Source organism: Ahaetulla prasina, chromosome 2 (assembly GCF_028640845.1).
Source record: "Ahaetulla prasina isolate Xishuangbanna chromosome 2, ASM2864084v1, whole genome shotgun sequence".
NCBI classification, from domain to species: domain Eukaryota; kingdom Metazoa; phylum Chordata; class Lepidosauria; order Squamata; family Colubridae; genus Ahaetulla; species Ahaetulla prasina.
The window spans coordinates 37,198,075-37,216,708 of NC_080540.1; the positions used below are offsets into that span (position 1 = coordinate 37,198,075).

Consider the following 18,634-nt stretch of genomic DNA (forward strand, 5'->3'; position numbering starts at 1 on the left):
CCAGGTATGATTCAAGGAGACGATTATCATCTATAAACCCCTTACCTCAGCAGCTACCAATCTTTTGGCCACCAGGGACATGTTCCGCGGAGAGGTTTTTCCGCGGACCAGAGGGGGTGTGGTTTTGCATGCTGCCTGCATCCCACGGATGGGGCTTCACTTCACTTGTTTGTGCAGCATGGTTTCTGCCATGCCACAGCCCAGTGCTGTTCCATGAACCAGGGGTTGGGAACCTCTGCCTTACATGGCATAAGATCTGATTATCTGCAGAATTGCCTCTTTCCTGTGGTTTTTGTCTGGTCAGAATGAACTGACATGCTCCAGGTCTCCTCAATTAAACACCTTCTGGAATGAAGAGCCCCCTGATATCTGAATGGCTCCCATTATTATGGTTTTGTAGAAGGCCTTGACGGCCTCACTATTATCTTAGTTTTAGGGTGAGTTGGATGGAACCTACCAGTGTAAGGCACTGTCATATGTTGTACGTTTTAGGGTAGGCTGTCTGGATTTTCCAGCTTATTTCTTTCACTCTATTTTTATTGAACTGATTGAAATTCTCTCTTGTTTTTCTTTATATTGCGAGCTGCCTAGGGTCATTTAATACAGAGGCGTTTGTAATAACTGAAATGAAGGTCACATTCAACCAAAATGGACTACATATTTCATAAAAGGGCACATGAAAAACCCCAGCTTTCAATGTGATACATAGGTGTAACCCTGTAGCTTTCGGTAAATTGACCACAAACTGGAGATGCTTGGACAGATGGGATTCATCCCCTTAAATTCCCTCCTGAAATTTCTCCCACATAATCCAGTGACACAACTGTTGAAGGTTAGACTTTGATTTTAAAAATTTCATCTGGTTTGTTAGGATGGCAGATTTACCCATTAGATAGTTACTGATTTCTTGCTTAGTCTCTGACCATCATATATGGAGCACTAACCTGGTTTGGTCAAAGCAACCATCAATCCTGTCAAAGAAGCTAATTTTCATTTATCATCTACATCAGTGGTGAAATCTGAACCGGTTTACTACTGGTTCTCTGGCCACGCATGCGCGGTGCGTGCCAAACGTGGGCTGCACGCCGCATGCACAGTATACAACAAACGCAAGCTGTGCGTGCACATGCACAGCATGCACCAAAAGGAGGCTTGGAAAAGTAAGAAGAACGAGGGGTGTGTGTGATCAGCTGTGGCACGTGATCATGGGAACCTTTTTAAAAACTTTTTTAAAAGCATTTTTACTACCGGCTCGGGCGAACTGATAGTAAAAAAAAATGCTTAAAAAGTAAACAAAACAAAACAAAAACACAACAGTTCCGATGATTGTTCGCTGCTCAGCTGATCGTCAGAACTTTTTTTTTTTTACATTTTTACTACCGGTTCGGCGAATCAGTAGCGTTTTTTTACTACCGGTTCTGGTGAACCAGCCCAAACCAGTAGCATTTTACCCTGATCTACATTTGTTCAAAATTTAGACCATGGTCATAGAAGAGGAAGAAATTATGATGATGGAAGAGCAAGAAAGGCCTATCAGGCAGATGTCCCAGATGTTTGTTTCTTTAATTTATATGCTGTTCATCTTGCTATCCAGGCAGCTTTCAATGACTCTGGGTGGCTTACATCGTTTGCTTTCTAATGCTCTCTGTACTGATGCCCAAATTCCTAAGCTTACTTAGGTGAGCAATACAAAATAATAATAATCTTTTAGTTAAGGTGATTAATTCCATTTGGAATTCTGTATGATTGTTGCCTTTTCTTGTTTTGTTTGTGTACTGAACTTTCCTTTCCCCAGAAAAATTGCATCAAGACATTTGGCACCATTGGTTCTATAAGGGAATTCTTTATTAAACTTTCCCCATGTATTTATAGAGCTTCTCAGTTCATCCAGGTCATGGTTGTCCCAAAGGTGCTTTTTCTAAGGGTAACTGGACTTTGCTTTTCCTTGAAGACATTTCACTTCTCATCCAAGAAGCCTCTTCAGTTCTGACTGAAGAAGCTTCAGTTGGAAGCTTCAATCAGAATTGAAGAAGCTTCTTGGATGAGAAGTGAAGCATCTCCAAAGAAAAGTCCAGTTGCCCTTTGAAAAAGCACTTTTGGGACCCCATGTGCAAGCCTCCACACAAATTATACAACCATCTTTTCTTCTTTCAAAATTGCCAAAAGTTGCAAAGGTTCTGAAATTCTCTGAGCTGGGCAGGAACATTCAAGTTATCTTTCTTCTTTTTCTAAACTTAAGTTGAAGGAGTAGTATCTTTTACTACTAAATGGAGTAGTTCCTGGTAGAACTACTCAGAAATCTCTATTGTGTGTGTGTGGGGGGGGAAACTAGGGCGGGTCAAGAGATTCATCCTAACTTATCACAGCCCCATGATTAGTATTTTTTTTAACTAGGGAATCCTTGGAAGAAAGCTACTGCCAGTGAGATTTTTAAATGATTATCCCTCCCAATTTGTTACAGGAACTTTTTGGAAAACTCTAGGCTTCAATGCAGGGGTGAAATCCAGCAGGTTCTGACAGGTTCTGGAGAATCGGTAGCAGAAATTTTGAGCAGTTCGGAGAACTGGCAAATACCTCTGACTGGCCCCAGAGTGGGGTGGGAATGGAGATTTTGCAATATCCTTCCCCCAGGACTGGGGATTTTGCAGTATCCTTCCCCTGGAGTGGGGTGCGAATGGAGATTTTGCAGTACCCTTTCCTTGCCACACCCACCAAGCCACATCCACCAAGCCACACCACGCCCACCAAGCCACGCCCACAGAACTGGTAGTAAAAATTTTGGATTTCACCACTGCTTCTATGTTGTTTTACCAAATTTAGGGACGTGGGATTCAAATTGCAACTCTATACTCAGTCCCTAGTGTCAAAATTAGGGAAAATAAACACCCTCCCAGACTTATCAGAGACCATTGTCTCATCGGCTTCACCATCAGATTCTATTCCTGTATCCTATGTAAAGTTTCTTATTAATATACCTCGTTATTTGATCAGGTACATTATTTGCAAGCATTCTATTCTCAGGAGCTTTACGTAATCACAAGCATCCTTTGACACCACAGGAGCTCACGCAAGGCTAGGAAAAGATTGCACGCAAGCAAGCAGGCAGGCAGACAAGAGTTTGATTTTTTTTCTCCTCCACTATAATTGGATGGCACATGAGAGAGGTAACAGATGCAGCTTTGAGAAGCAAAGCATTTCATCTCATGTTGTAGGTAGTCAGGATTTCAGCAAAGCAATTCTGTCTGTAGTGGACAGGCAGCAACGAAAATAGCAAAACAGACAGATTATATACAGCATGCGAGTGGCAATAACAGCCCTTGCTGGAAAAGTGGCTCTTATAACCACAAAAATGGCTGGCCTCCGTATCTGCAATCTAACAATTAACATTTCACGTGCCTATTAACAAGAGCAGGAAAAACTCATGTGTAGCCAAGAAAGGCTGTGTGATTTGTCATTCAGTGCACGATCTGATAGAAGCATCTGTAATTACTACTACTCATAAAAATGTTCCGAACAGCGTGTTTCAATAATTATGAAATTATTCCTTACTCTTGGAGTTTGGAGGCATTTTAAGCTGCCCCATGACATCAAATGTTATATGTACGGATAGGCATCAACTTATAAATATTCATTCAATGACTGTTTGAAGTTATAATGGCACTGAAAAAAGTGACTTGTGACCATTTTTCAAACTTAAGTACGTTGCAACATCTCCATGGTCACATGATCAAAATTTGGATGCTTGGCAACTGACTCATATTTATGACCGTTGCTGTGTCCGTGTGTGTGTGTGTGTCACGTGATTATCTTTTGTGACCTTCTGACAAGCAAAGGAAGTCTATGAGGAAGCCAGAGTCATCTATCAACTGTGCTACTAACTCAGTGGTTCTCAACCTTTATAATGCTGCGACCCCTTTAATACAATTCCCCACGATGTGGCAATCCCCAACCATAAAATTATTTTCGTTTTGAATTTATCGCGCCTGAAGCCATATTGGCTAGCGATCTGAACTGCTTGCGATTGCCTTGAGGACGGAGGCATTAAAGCAGAGACTCCTCCCCTATTAAGTTTAGCGCGCCTGAAGCCAGATTAGGCTAGCGATTGGGAGTGATTGCAGCTGGCTTGAGAGGGAGACATCAGAGCAAAGATTTCTCTCTTTTTTTAATTGATCACGCCTGAAGCCGAATTCTGCTAGCAATTTGAAGAGCCTGCAGCTGGCTTGTGAAGTCAACCATTGGAGCGCGATTCTTCAACTCACAAGTATACTTCCCATATTTCTGATAGTCTTAGGCGACCCCTGGCAAATCGTCATTCGACCCCCAATGGGGTCCCGACCCACAGGTTGAGAACCGCTGTACTAACTTAACAACTGCAGTGATTCATTTAACAACGGTGGCAAGTAAGGTCGTAAAATGGGGCAAAACCGACTTAACAATTTTCTCATTTAGTAACAGAAATTTTGGGCTTCATTGTGGTAGTAAGTCGAGGACGACCTGTATTGTATTATCTTTTATCTCTTTTACCTTGGAATTTATATCCTGTATTTAGTTTCTTCTCCTCAAATAATATTGCCTGCAGTCTCTGACGGATGTTTTCCTTTTTCTGTTATAATGACTGCTCCTTTAAGAAGGTCTCCCTCCCTCCGTGTTTATCAGGTAAAGAAAAAGACCCAGTGACGGAATTGTTGCATTCACCATGACAGCTGCTGAGTTATGACAGCAATTTCTGGACAGTTATATTGCCGATTATCATGGTTGCGCTGCCATCGGATTCATCTGACTTGGGAAGAAGCTCAGAAATGCCATCTCCTTCAGGAGAAGGAATAAAAGCACCAGACGTTGGCATGACAAATAAGCCAAATCTAAGGCAGCTCTTTCATTGGTCCACTCCATCACCCACTTCCCTTCTGTTAAAATGCCATTTCAAAAGATTAATTTCACAGCCCCAGACTACTTCCCTTCCTCCAACCGGCCTATCTTAAATGGCACATCGTTTATCTCTTAGCTTCCAAACTGACAATGCCAATTTTAAGATACATATCTATATATACTCTATCAGTTAAAAGCAAAACCCAGAATGCTATTTTTATTCCTCCTCGGGCAAGATCTATAATTTTTTCGTAATGGACCGAAATATTTGGAGAGATTAGTTCTTTTTAAAGTGTGCATTTAGAACTTTTTTGCTGACCCTTCTTATCCTGTTTTAAAGGAATACAAATAAACGTGTTTCACCTTTGACATGCACAATTTGATGTCCACGCTGGATAGACAGAGGTCACTGCTCAACAGTCTACAGTAGTATCAACTTGGAGAAGATTAACTTCACCTCTTAATCCTTACTTCTAATTCTAGGTAGATAGTTTAAATAGTTTATTAATCAATTAGTTTTATGAACATTATCAAAAATATAAAACAAAAATCAAATATTGGATATAATTCCAAGATAAAATAGATAATACACTACTGGTAGTCCTCGACTTATGACCACAATGGAGCCCAACATTTCTGTTGCTAAATGTGACAATTGTCAAGTGAGTTTTGCCCCATTTTATAACCTTATGACCACAAGATTTAAGTGACTCACTGCAGTTAATTTAGTAACACATTTGTACAGTGAACTGGGCTTCCTGATTGACTTTGCTTGTTAGACGGTTGCAAATGGTAAAATCACATGACCCTGGGACACTTAAATGGTCATAAATATGAATCAGTTGCCAATCATCTGAATTGTGTCCATGGGGATGCTGCAATGGTTGTAAATGTAAACAAAATTGTCATAAGTGAGTTTTTTTCAGTGCTGTTATAACTTTGATTTGTCATTAAACTAATGTTTATAAGCCTGGGACTATCTGTAATAAAATACATATGTGGTAAATACAAAGAATCAACAGTCAGGTAAACCTTTACATGATATCCCAATTTGTTCAATATGACAGATCCTTAGTTCAACTGCCTTAGCTACAAAACTAAGCAGTTCTGCTCACGTCTATAGATTAGAGCCCAGGAGGAAATCAGATAATCTGCAATTCGGGTCCCAGCAGCTGTTCTTTCATAGCATCTAAGCTTAAGAGGGACATATAGTTGACAATCAAACAAAACATGAGCAATTTCTTTAATGGCTGTGGCACCATATATACATGTCATCTCATAATCGGGATGGTGGTGGAAGTACCCTTATTTGGCCGTGAAACGCTAAGTGTAAATTGGATCAATTTCCACTGTTATCCCAATGTTTTCTCTTCAGTCCTCCTTGTTTTTCAGTTGTAACCTCTTGGTAGAAATAGACATTTCATACTATTTTTTTTTAACTCATGAAAGTTGCCAAGCAAAGTCCATATTCACGAAAGAAAAACCAAAGCACGGAGCTGCATGAAACCACAACTTGCTTTAAAGCCTACCCAAGTTTGACTCAACGCGATCAAAAAAATGTGCAAAAGCAGACATTCACACAGACCTCCAATTCCCTTATGTCTCCTGCCCATCATACCAAGGATCGATCTCTCACTAAGCATTGCTCAAAGATCCAATATTTTTCTTTTCCTTCTGAATTAACATGCAGGGTATAGATTTTTCTCTTCCTTTTCACTTCACCTGATCAAAAAGGAGGCAAGAAGCTTTGCTGCAAAGGTAAAGCATCAAGCCCATACTGTCCCCCACCTGCAAAGTACCCCAAGGCAGGCCAAATTACTTGGTTGTCTGAGGCAGGTGTGACAACGCACACCTTCCTATCCTTGACAATCATCATCATCATCAATATCAAAATAAATATTTGTTGCCTGAGGTAATCAAATCTGCTAGCTGGGGTAACTCTTCTAATTCTGCTTTATGGTAGGTGCTACTGCACAGTCATCAAAGCTATGGCTATTATTACTGAGTCTAAGAATATGGTTAACGCCCGAGACAGTTTGATAGAGAGTTATGCATCTCTATCAAATCTCTGAATAATGATTGTAGGGAGAGGGAGAGGGAGAGAGAAGCAATGTAATAATCTCATTCAATTATTCTGCATCAAGTTCCTAAGGAGAAGATAAAGAATTGGCCCACTGACAAGTGACTTTAAGCAGAACTCTTCCACAAAGAGTCTGCTTATGTGCTGAACTTTTCTTTTACTACTACTCCCTCTGCTGCATCCATACTCTACTCTTCTCCCTCACAGAGGATAAGAGAAATCAGCTGGCATATTCCCTGATTGTGAGAACTTGTTAACTTGCCACTAGCCTATGTTCCCTGTTTGAAGATTTGTTCTTTCAATTAATCTCTTGTTTCTCAGGCATTTGGAAATAAAAATGTATTTATGCAATGTAAGGAAATAATTATCGAGGCATTTTGCCTGTCACAAGAGTAGAAAGATTCCCTTCTCTTTCACTAACTGTACAGCAGCGGTGTCAAACTCGCATGGTCACGGTGGTGCCACCTGATGTATCGGGGCTTTCCCCCGCTTCGCGAAACCGGGTGTGGCCAGCATGTGACGCATCCGGCCTGCAGGCCGCGAGTTTGACAACCCTGCTGTAGAGTTAGACAACGAACCTCCATTTTCTCTTTGAATTCCCTGACATGAAACCATACTCTAATAGTTGATTACACACAGATCTTACCTGTTGCATTGGAAAGAGCCAGCGACTCCATTGAACCCCGAGGAGTTTGTTCTGTGCGTGACAATTTTTCAGTGAATTTCAACGCACTGAGTGGATGCCTGGTCCGACAATGTTGTTCCGTCATGGTACTGTCTTCTTCTTGGTCATACTTGTAACTCCCTCTGGTTTCACTAAAACTCTGGTTGGACATGTCACTGTAACTCTCCTGCGACCGTAGCCTTCCTGAGTAATAATCTTCTCGGCATTCCTGAATGAAACTGCTACCGTGTCCTTTCATGGCTAAAGAGGTGCTTCTCTTTGGGTTGTTGAAATGTTTACCCCACAGTTCTTGCGGAGGACCTGGAGTCTGTGCTGGGTTGTAGGGCGTCCTGACATTGCACTGACTGAGCAGCTGCAAAGGGCTTTGCGATGGACTTTGCTCCATTTTGTTCCCATAGTGATAGAGTTCATCTCTGCTTCTCCATACGTGGTCCCTGTTTAGGCTCGGAGTTTGGCTGGACAAACTCAGCAGATCCATCTGCAAAGACAGAGGGTCCACATCTGCAGACAGTCTGCTGGAGGTCACCTGCAATTGATTACTCTGGCTGCCGGCATTCTCTTCGCCTTTGTTCCTGTTCTTCCCAATCTTAGCACTACGCCGGGATTCTTTGGCTCTGGCACTTTGGAAGGCAGAGTCCGATGAATCTGAACCGTTTGGATCATCTCCCATGCTACATGCCCTGGAGCAAAAAATCTGCCCTTGCTTTGGCAAAAATGGTCGGCCGAGCAGAGATTTCTTACACTGGGCGCAGCAAAAGCAGGTCTCTGTAGCATGCCAGTGTTGGCCATCATACGTCATCTGACCCTGGTCGATGCCTTTAGATAATAAGGGAGAGAAATACCGTAAGTGCCTATCATACCGCAGTTTGGAGCAAACAGATGAGACATTTAGCAAGCTATTTCCCCTTCCATCGTACCTAAACCAGGGCTGCCAAACTCATGGCCCAGAGGCATCACGTGCTGGCCACACCGCTACCTAGTTTAGCGAAGGGGGGAAGTCCCAATGAATCACGTGATGATGTCATGATGACACAAATTTGTCACCCCTGTACTAGGCAAAGATTAGTAATATTTAGTAGTAGTAGTAATCACGATTGTGACATTCTCTTGTTATTCTGCTATAATTCAAAAAGGGAGTCTGATCCAATTTATTCCTTAAGCACGTCAGGCAGTACATGCAGTTCTTTTACCCAGAAATTTTCCATGCACATGAACATCCAAAAATGGAACATTTGTAATGGAGAGCAAAAGATTTCTACATGTAGAACTGTCAAAATGGGAAGCAGAATATGCTGATCACATCGTTCCATTATTTCACAATATATACAGTCTAGTTTGGGGTAACAGTTCCAATAGTGAAAAATTTTGTTGAAATTATATTATAAGTAATCTATAGCAGCGGTAAAACCCTCTGAAGACTGCTACCGGTTCTGTGAGTCTGCTACTGAGTGCATGCTTTGCGCGCACAGTGCTAATAAGGGAACATTTTGAAGCCTTCCGAGTCTGCAAAGGTAAGTAAAACAGCAAGGGGGGGAATCCGCTGTGCCACACGATTTAGATTAGCTAGAAAGCAGGAAATCAGATGATTCTAGCTAATATAAGTCACACGTTACAGCTGATTGTCGCACAGCTGATTGTCGGTAATACCGGTTCAGCCAAACCAGTAACATTTCACCTGTTCTATAGCCTGTGGAGTCCATGGGCTATAGTTTGTAGAGTCCCTGAGTTTGTTTGTTTGCAGACATTTCATTAATATACAACCAGACAACATCAGTGTAACGAAACATCCAAGCTCAGAGAGCATTAAGGACTCCATAGTTCAACCCGGAGATAGATAGATAGATAGATAGATAGATAGATAGATAGATAGATAGATAGACAGACAGACAGACAGACAGACAGACAGACAGACAGACAGACAGACAGACAGATATATTTTCTCCTATCGGAACAATATATATGGCTTTTCTGGAATATTATAGTTTAACATCCTGTTTCAGAGAAAGAAGTATTCAGAACATGAACTCATCACTAAATATGTTTGCTCTGGATTTATATCAGGTTCCAGAGTGCAATTTTTAAAAAAATAATCATCATTTTCTCTAGTCTATCTGTCAGATGAAGCAGAAAGGAAGTGCAGCCTTCAGAGAATTATCCCATTTGCTAGCTTTGTCATCAATCTTCTGTCATGAAACAGCAGAAAAAGAAAAGAAAACACAATGTGCCTTGGGGATTATTAAAAAGAATTAGGCCAATTGGCTTTTCAATAATGAGAAACACGGTTTTCAATCAGAAAGGACTCTGAAGCTCAGCGGTGTCAAACTCACGTTGTCACGGCGGTGTCATGTGACATATCGGGACTTTTTCCTTTGTTAAACCGGGTGTGGGCATGGCCATCATGTGATACATCTGGCCTGTGGGCTGGGAGTTTGACAGCCCTGCTGATGCTTACCTGTCATAGGTCAGTTGTTCATGAAATTAACACAACTGCTTGCCATCTCCCTTTAGTCCAGTGGTTTTTACTTTGCAGTAAAAAAGAAAAAAGCAAAAAGCTACATTCTCATATCTCAGGGGGATGTATTTGTAAAAGGCAAGTGACAAACTTCCCCACCTGAAAGCCTCCATAGCTGCAAGGTGATACTGACCATATGAACTCAGGATAGGGAATCTTAACTGATATTGAAAAATTATAGTCTAACATTAGTTTGAGGAAGGTTTCAGCTAGATAACTGGAGGAGTAAGCTTTAATCAGAGCTAGGTCAAGTCAATGGGAAGTACTCATATTAACTAATTAATTAATTCAGTTTTAGTTGTTGCCTTTGCCGTGTCAATTCTCTGTCTATAATTTGACACCTATGTTTGGGAAAGTGGTCACCAGTTGACTACTCAAAGCTGAAATGCAGCTGTTAGCATAAATTGTGCCCAGCAGATCCTGATACATTACAGAATGAGAGGTTGGTTACAAATGTGCAATAAACTTCTCTGACCTACTTATATGTAAAATATAATTGAGGTGAGTTGAGTTTATCATGATCATTGAATTACAGAGTTGATCTGAAGCTAACTTTCTAGTGATCCACCGTGACACAGAAGGATGGGCACCTGAGAAGATTGAGAAGTGACTACTTCATACACTGTTAAACTATGGTTTCCTATCTATTGAACAATTATTATTAGCTAAATTTTCAAACTAAACTGTAATCTATGCAACATGCTAAGCCAAAACAAACAAACAAACAAAATCTTCACAATGACTAAGTGTGATGAGGGAAGCCAGCCAATAAATGTGTACATAAACTGAATGCATGCTCTTCATTTCTCCCCTGTTTGGATTAACATGAAGGGATAAATGTCAATGAACTTGGTAAATCTTAAAAATCATTCTGTCACATCCCTAATCTGTGTTCCTGGCAGACCATACTCTTTGTGAGTCAATGGATCTGGCCCAATTACTAATAGAAATGAGTCACTAATTATTATAACTGTTCATCTTGCAGAATCAATTTTATCCTCACTGCTCTTCAGAGAGTCTATCTCCTAAATCCAGTTACTTATATTAATGAGGGCATTATTTCTATAATAGTAATAATTTCTTTTTACCCAAAGAATGCTGTGCGATTTAATAAAACATGCAGATTTGTGACAATGAGAAAACTATCCCCAACAGACTGCAAAAATGGGCCTAAAACTAATTATCTTTTCATTTGCCCAGAATAACAATTATATGTTTCTTTTAAATTGCTTCAAAAGGCTAACAAAAGTTTGTACTGACTAGTAAAAACTTGTAATTTATGCAAAACCAGGACACCAAAATCAAAACAATTTACAAATTGGTTTAAGCAGCTGGGTTGTTGCCAATTGTGTTGACTAATTAATTAAACATGTTAGTTTAGCCATCAACATTGATAACAAGTCAACTGTTCATCTATGGAAATTCACAGTCATCCAGATCATGGTGGTCCCATAGGTGCCTTTTCAAAAGACAACTGGACTTTCTGTTTTTTCTTTGAAGACATTTCACTTCTCATCCAAAAAGCTTCTTCAGCTCTGACTGGATGGTGAGGAATGCATAAGAAACGAAACATCTTCAAAGAAAAACAAGAACAGTTGCCTTTTGAAAAAGCACCTTTGGGAAAGTCAACTGTTCAGGAAAGTCACTCAACAGTGATAGGCCAGCATATAAATTCAATAAATAAAATGGAAAACAGCTAAATCCAAGAGCTGTAAGTTCAAGAAGTGAACCAAACATCTAGAAATAAGCTTTCATCCCTCATAATAACTAATAATTTCACAAATCAGGGTACAAAGAATCAAGTATTTTTAGATGTTCCATAAATTAAATGAACTTTCCATTAGCAGGAATGTTTAATGAATATTTGCCCAACCTTAATTTGTCAGTTTCTCTTACTTTCCCCTAAATGGGAGAAAGATTGTTGGCAAGCTCATAAGAACAGGAGACAGATAGTCAAAACAGATGAATAATAATGGTACTACTTCCTCCAGCATATGCAAAGATTTAATACAAATAATGTTAATGGCCATGGTATTATGTTACTTCTTTCCTTGTAGCAAAAGAGAGTTCCAAACCACAATTCAGTCCTGAAATGTTCCAGTGTAGGTTGCACAATAAAGCATTTCTAATTATTTCATTTGGCCAGTATTGTACTTCATATATTAATCTGTTCAGAGCCGAAAGTTTCAGCTGAATCTGGATTTTCCTACAGGCCTAATATGAATTTTAATAATATGAATAGGAGCATAACATGAATAGGATTTCTTTTTTAATCAGAAAAGGAAAACGTAGAAAGGCAAAGGAGAGAATGGAAAAAAGGAAAGTAAGACCATTTAACAAAGTATATCAATATGGTCTTGAATTAAAAAGCTAGTAAATGAATTACTAAGTTCCAAAACAAAGTTCATCACTTTTACATGGGTTCTAAGTTGTGATTTGGAGCACATTTTTTTATTTATTGGTACTGAAAGATTGAAGAAGATAGTACCATCCTCCATATTTGCGGATAAAGCCTAGACCTGGGTCATAATAGTATTTGTTAGCTTACTTATTGAAGTTATTTTATTATTTTGGAGGGGGATGTATCTGAGCTCAGTTTATACCCTTCTGTAAATAATAATGGCTTCTCCATTTCTGTATTGAAGTAGATCTGATGCTCAATGGGAAGGGATCCAGTCCAATCTACTTTAATTCTCTGATTCCCTGAATATCAATGTTCAGTCTTGGTGTTTGCCTCCGACCACAGCATGTTTGCCTTTCTCTAAGGTTCTCACATTTCACATACCAATGTATCAATGTACATATCTCTGTAGCATCAAACTTGTGTTCTGGCTCTGGCACATCTATAGCTGGATGTCCTTATGGCATATAAGCACCAAGACTTCTCGTATTTACATTCTGTTCTAGTCTAGTACCTTGTTGGACCTGTTATGACCTGGTGAAAAAGTCTCCTTTTCCATTATCATGTTGACTTTCTTCTGGTTATGAGTGACTAGAAATAATTTGGTTTGGGTTTTTTGGGCCTAGTGACATGATTTTGGTTTTCTCGACAGAGAATATTAAAATATGTTGGCATTTCCTTCTGTAATAGAACATACTCAGTCTGATCTCTCTTATATTCTTTTCCCATTGTGGCAGTCCCTTCTGAGAATTTACGCTACCAATAGATAGCTCGCTGTGAATGGAATATTCAATCCCCTTTAAATTGCAAGGTAACGCTCCATAAAGGAACTGCAGAAGGATGATAAAAAAACTGGAATGAATATCCATCCATCCATCCAGGACAATCCACTGCTAGATGGCAATTCCTTTATTGAAAGTCATGGATTATAATCTACCACACTGGTTCAGTGAAAGTTGGTAATTAAATGTTTTACTAAGGCTAAGAGAAAATAAATTGTCCCCAAGTTGGCTTCTGTCCCTAAGGGAGGACAAGGACTTGGGGCGCCTTACTTCCAAACCAGTACCACTATTCCACACTGGCCCTCATCCATAACAGACACATACACACACTAACACACAATTTTAAAAAAATGTTCTATTTTGCTGCAAATCGGGTGTTCCTCATTTTGAAAAAAAGAAGTTGGTGATAGATATTTTGGGGATGAACAAAGAAATAAAGCATTTGGAGGGGATGAAAGCTCAGTTTTTGCACCTAGAACAAATACTTATACTGATCATTTGCTTAAAAATAACCTGCTCTATTATTCTGAGGAAATGTCTACCCTTTAATTCTACAGGTGGGTTGTACTATTACCCACTATTTCACAGTTGGTTCGAGTTGGTTAAATTCTCAACAGTCATGGAAAAAAGTAGATAGTATATAATCTGTGCTCTGCTGTCTTGGACTATAATTATAGTGACCGTCAGCCATCATGATTAGCCAAGTTGGCAAAAGAGGATAGAATAGCCAGTCACTCTCTCAAAGCCCTAGGGAGGTAATGGAAGCCACTTCTGAAAACCTTGCCAAGGAAACTGCAGGGACTTATCCTGAAAGTCACCAGGAGTAACACACATATGAACACTGTAACACAAAGTACTGGGGCACTATATTCACAATAAGTCTGAGTTAACTGAAGGCTGATTTTAATTCAAATTAAATTCACAATCTATTAAGGCTGGACCACCATGCTGGTAGACATAACGTTATTCAAAAAAATGGCATGGAGCAACTCTGAAAGAAAATTAAGTTGGTTTGCCCGTTTAATTTCCTTGATGTCCATGTAAAATTCAGTTTCTATTAACTTCAACAGAAACATGGTGGCTGTGGTGATGAAGTTTCTCACTGAAATATGGGTGCATTTTTTTATATAGCAGACTGTACGGTGGCACCCACAGGGAATTCATGGCAGGGCAGAAAGAAAAAAAGCAGAGGTACAGCATTGTGATGGAAACCCCACCTCTTTTCTATATGCACTGCAATACTGCATACATACACGAAACGGGTGGAGCTTGAAGCATGTTGCTAGACTACAGCTTTAGTCTATTCTGACAAATAAAGCAAAATCCTTGCGTCCTCATGATAATGAGTGTTCATATTTCTGTGGGGGGGGAGGGTTATTTTTGAAACTGTTTAGAGGCGCCATTGTTCCCGATAGGTGAAATTGTGATATTTATGTTTTATTTTAATAACATAATTATACCTTGTCTCAATTCTAATAGCTGAAAGATTTAGCATAAGGATGATTTTTTCCCCTTTGTCACCATTATTTGTTCCTAAATTATCCTGCTAGCTAGACATGCTTACTGTCTACTAAGTCCCACTGAATTTAATTGACTCTTGGTCCCAGGTGTAAGATAATATATTTAGACATAGGATTTCTAGTGCTTTTCAGACATTTTGAATGCTGTAACATTTATGCTCCTTCAATGGAGGGCAGACCAAGATTGTGCTAACACAACTCCATTCTTCTATCATTATTCAATGCAAATCTATGCCAGTTTTCTCAACCTTGGTAACTTTAAGAGATGTGAATTTTCAACTCCCAGAATTCCCTAGCCAGCTGGCTAGGGAATTCTGGGAGTTGAAGTCCACATCTCTAAAGTTGCCAAGGTTGAAAAACACTGATCTATATACCATCTGAACAGTATACTATTGAGCTACTCATTAAAACCTCTTTTTTTTTCCCACTTAACAAAGGTGTTCCCATACAGCTAGTATCACTGGAAATCTCTTTTGGATTGAATATAACAGCTTGTTATAATTTTTAAAAACCCACCACCCATTGCTAATCAATAATCAAGGAACTGGAAAATAAAACATTGCTATTTGTAAATAGACTTTAAAAAAAGGATAATGATTATGTGCAATAGACAGGAAGAATGAAATACAGGAACAATGTGCATTTACAAAGCTATGTCAAGGATCTGGGAAAGCAGAAATACCTTCTACCATTTTCTGTCAACCGATAGAGGGAAAACGTTAATTATGCAGGCAGTTGGGTTTCACTTAATCTTGGGCCGTGAGTGCCTATGCATTTCTTCCAGTTGCTAGAAGGATGGTACTTCATCACAATAACCTTCTTCCTTCCCATTAGCTTATAATGGGCAACTTGAATGTAATTGCTTTTGAGTACTTGAAAGCTCAGATGGGCAGAATACCATGACACCAACTTTCCATCAACTAAATGTAAAAGGAGATTCTCAGTCATCTAGATCATGGTTGTCCCAAAGGTGCTTTTTCAAAAGGCAACTAGACTTTCATTGTTTATGCTTGAAGATGTTTTGCTTCTCAACTAAGAAGTTTCTTCAGTTCATTTATATTCATATTGGCTGAATTTGTCTTCACAATTAATATGCTCCAATGGAGGGACCCTTCCAAAGAAATGGATAGCTTTCTCAAGCTATGTTATAAACTGAAGAGCAAAGGCAGGCATTTTCTTCTTGACAAATGGTGGAATAAGTGGGACAGCGATAAATCACTTCATTGGAAGAAATGGTATTGGAATAATCCATTTGTTATTACTTTTAGGAGGCAGGGTCTAACAAGCATCCTTCTTTCCTTTCTGCCCCACACTGGGATATTGTCATGATGAACAGTGTGTCACTGAATTTGGTTATGAGCCTCTAAAAGTCACAGGGAAAAAAAGGGCTCAGAAGAACATGTGCTCATATATTTCAAATCTTAGCTCCAGGCAGTAGTGAAATCCATTTTTTTTTACTACCAGTTCTGTGGGGGTGGTTTGGTGGGCATGGCAGGGGAAGAATACTGCAAAATCCCTATTCCCACCCCACTCCTGGGGGAAGGATATTGCAAAATCTCCATTCCCACCCCACTCCAGGAGAAGGATACTGCAAAATCTCCATTCCCACACCACTCTGGGCCAGCCAGAATTGGTATTTTCCAGTTCTCCGAACTACTCAAAATTTCTACTACTGGTTCTCCAAACTGCTCAAAATTTCCGCTACCGGTTTTCCAGAACCTGTCAGAACCTGCTGGATTTCACCCCTGGCTCCAGGGAATTTGGTTTCAATTAGGATTAGGATTTAGTTTTTGCCATGTATCACATACTTGAAAAAATCCTTCCTTCCTTCCTCCCTCCCTCTCTCCTTACATTTTTCAAAGGTAACCTTTACTTCACAGCTGGCTTCTGAATAGCAGCAAAATATTTTCTGAGCAGAGTAATAATGGAATTGCTATTATGGGTTGGAGAGGCCATCTTCCTTCTAAACATGCTTATTCCTTGCTTGCTTGCTGACCATTTCTTCTTCTTCCTCCTCCTCCTCCACTCTTTTTCTCTGAGTGGGTTGGAAACATCTATGGCTTTTTTGAATCGATGTGAAAAGACCCATCAGTGGTTGGCGTTGGCTTCAGCTGATCTCTGCCAAAAGCAATGGTGCCAGCTACGGACCCAGCTAGGTGCCTAGATACATCTGCCAAGGAGTTACTGCAGGCTTGACAGAAACAAATGCCAGGGCCTGTCATGTACTTTTAAAAGACAACAGTTTCAACTGCTAGCCTACAGGCGCACATCACCTTAAACAATATAATGCAACGGTATATTGACAGGCCCTATCATGTTTTGGGTTCTGCACACAAAAAATAGTGTTTCTGTTTCACATCAAGGGCTGAGACTTTCCCACTTCAAACCAGCCAACTGGCAGCAAAAGGTGGCATTTCTAAACGGCTCCCTTACCGATGTGCTGAGCGCAGGTGTCACAATACTCTGCATATAAGGACTCGAAGCAGTTGCAGCAATACGGACGCCCTTCCTTCATGATGTACCGCTGGCCGCCGAGCACAGTTTCACATTCAAAACAGCAAAAGTGCTTCATGTGCCAATGCCTTCCTTCAGCTTCTGTGCATTCATCAGCAAAGATAATCTGTAAAAACCAAAAGGAGGACTCAGGATTTGTTTATATGTATTGAACTGAACTGAACTGAACTGAACTGAACTGAATAGAATAGAATATTCTTAAGTGTGATTAGATACACAAGGAATTTGTTTCTGGTACAGAAGCTCTCCATGTACATGCAAAGCAACATAATAACAATAGTAATGTCAATTGCATAATGCGGCTTTACTTGGAAGAGCTTCCATCCCGTGACGATATTTGTAACACCATCAAACATTCAGATCTGCTATCCAAGGTCCTTTGTAAGGACTCGATAGGTAGACAAAATGCCAAACCCAGTCTGAACATCTAGCTGACTGTGCAATGATGATGATGATGATGATGATGATGATGATGATGTACTTGGTTGATACCTAGGACGCTGGCAGCAACCCATATCAACCATTAGCACCAGTCAATGATATTCATGCATTTTTGAATGTTCAGTTGACTGAGTTTCATGTTTAATGAATAAAGTATATAATAATAATAATACCACCAATAAAAGGGGGGAGTAAAAAAATATAATAAGGATAAACAATACCACAGCCACAGTACATGGGTAAGTATACCTAGGTATTAGACAGCACTGTGAGAATTAAGTGTTCAGCAAAGTGATGGCATGAGGGAAAAAACTGTCCTTGTGTGAAGTTGTTTTGGTATGCAATGTCTTATAGCCATGATGGCGAACCTATGGCACGCATGCCACAGGTGGCATGTGTAGCCATATCAGTGGGCACGGGAGCTCAGCCTCTCTAGGAGTCTCTGGAGGCTGGGGATAGCAAAAAACGACACTTCCTGTCCAACCGGGCCGTTTCTGGCCTCTGGAGGCCTCCAGGGAAAAGGGGAAGGCCATTTTCCACCCTCCCAGACTCATAGATTCATAAGTTGACTTTGTATATAAATATACAAATAGAATGAGACTATTGCCTTACACAATGTAAGCCGCCCTGAGTCTTCGGAGAAGGGCGGGATATAAATTAAAAGAAAAAAAAATAGAGAGGCTCTGGAGACAGGTAAGAGAGAAAAACGGGCCTACTGGGCCATCGCGTGTTGGGGGGGAAGAGTCACGTGTGCACGTGCGGGGGTGGGGCGCATAAAATTATGGGTTTGGCCACGCATGTGCGTGACGCCCCTGCCCCCCTTCCTGGCA

At 40.1% G+C, this 18,634-nt stretch overlaps 1 protein-coding gene across 2 annotated transcripts in view; it reads right to left on the bottom strand.

Annotated features, from left to right (window-relative positions):
* The window catches only part of PRICKLE2 (prickle planar cell polarity protein 2), a 395,258-nt gene that overhangs the window by 37,553 nt on the left and 339,071 nt on the right, over positions 1-18,634 (bottom strand). For both annotated transcript variants that reach the window (XM_058168998.1, XM_058168999.1), the window contains 2 exons: positions 17,283-17,469; positions 7,596-8,450 (listed from right to left, as the gene is read on the bottom strand). In XM_058168998.1, coding sequence (XP_058024981.1) covers positions 7,596-8,450; positions 17,283-17,469 — 1,042 coding nt within the window. The remainder of the gene's footprint in view (positions 1-7,595; positions 8,451-17,282; positions 17,470-18,634) is intronic.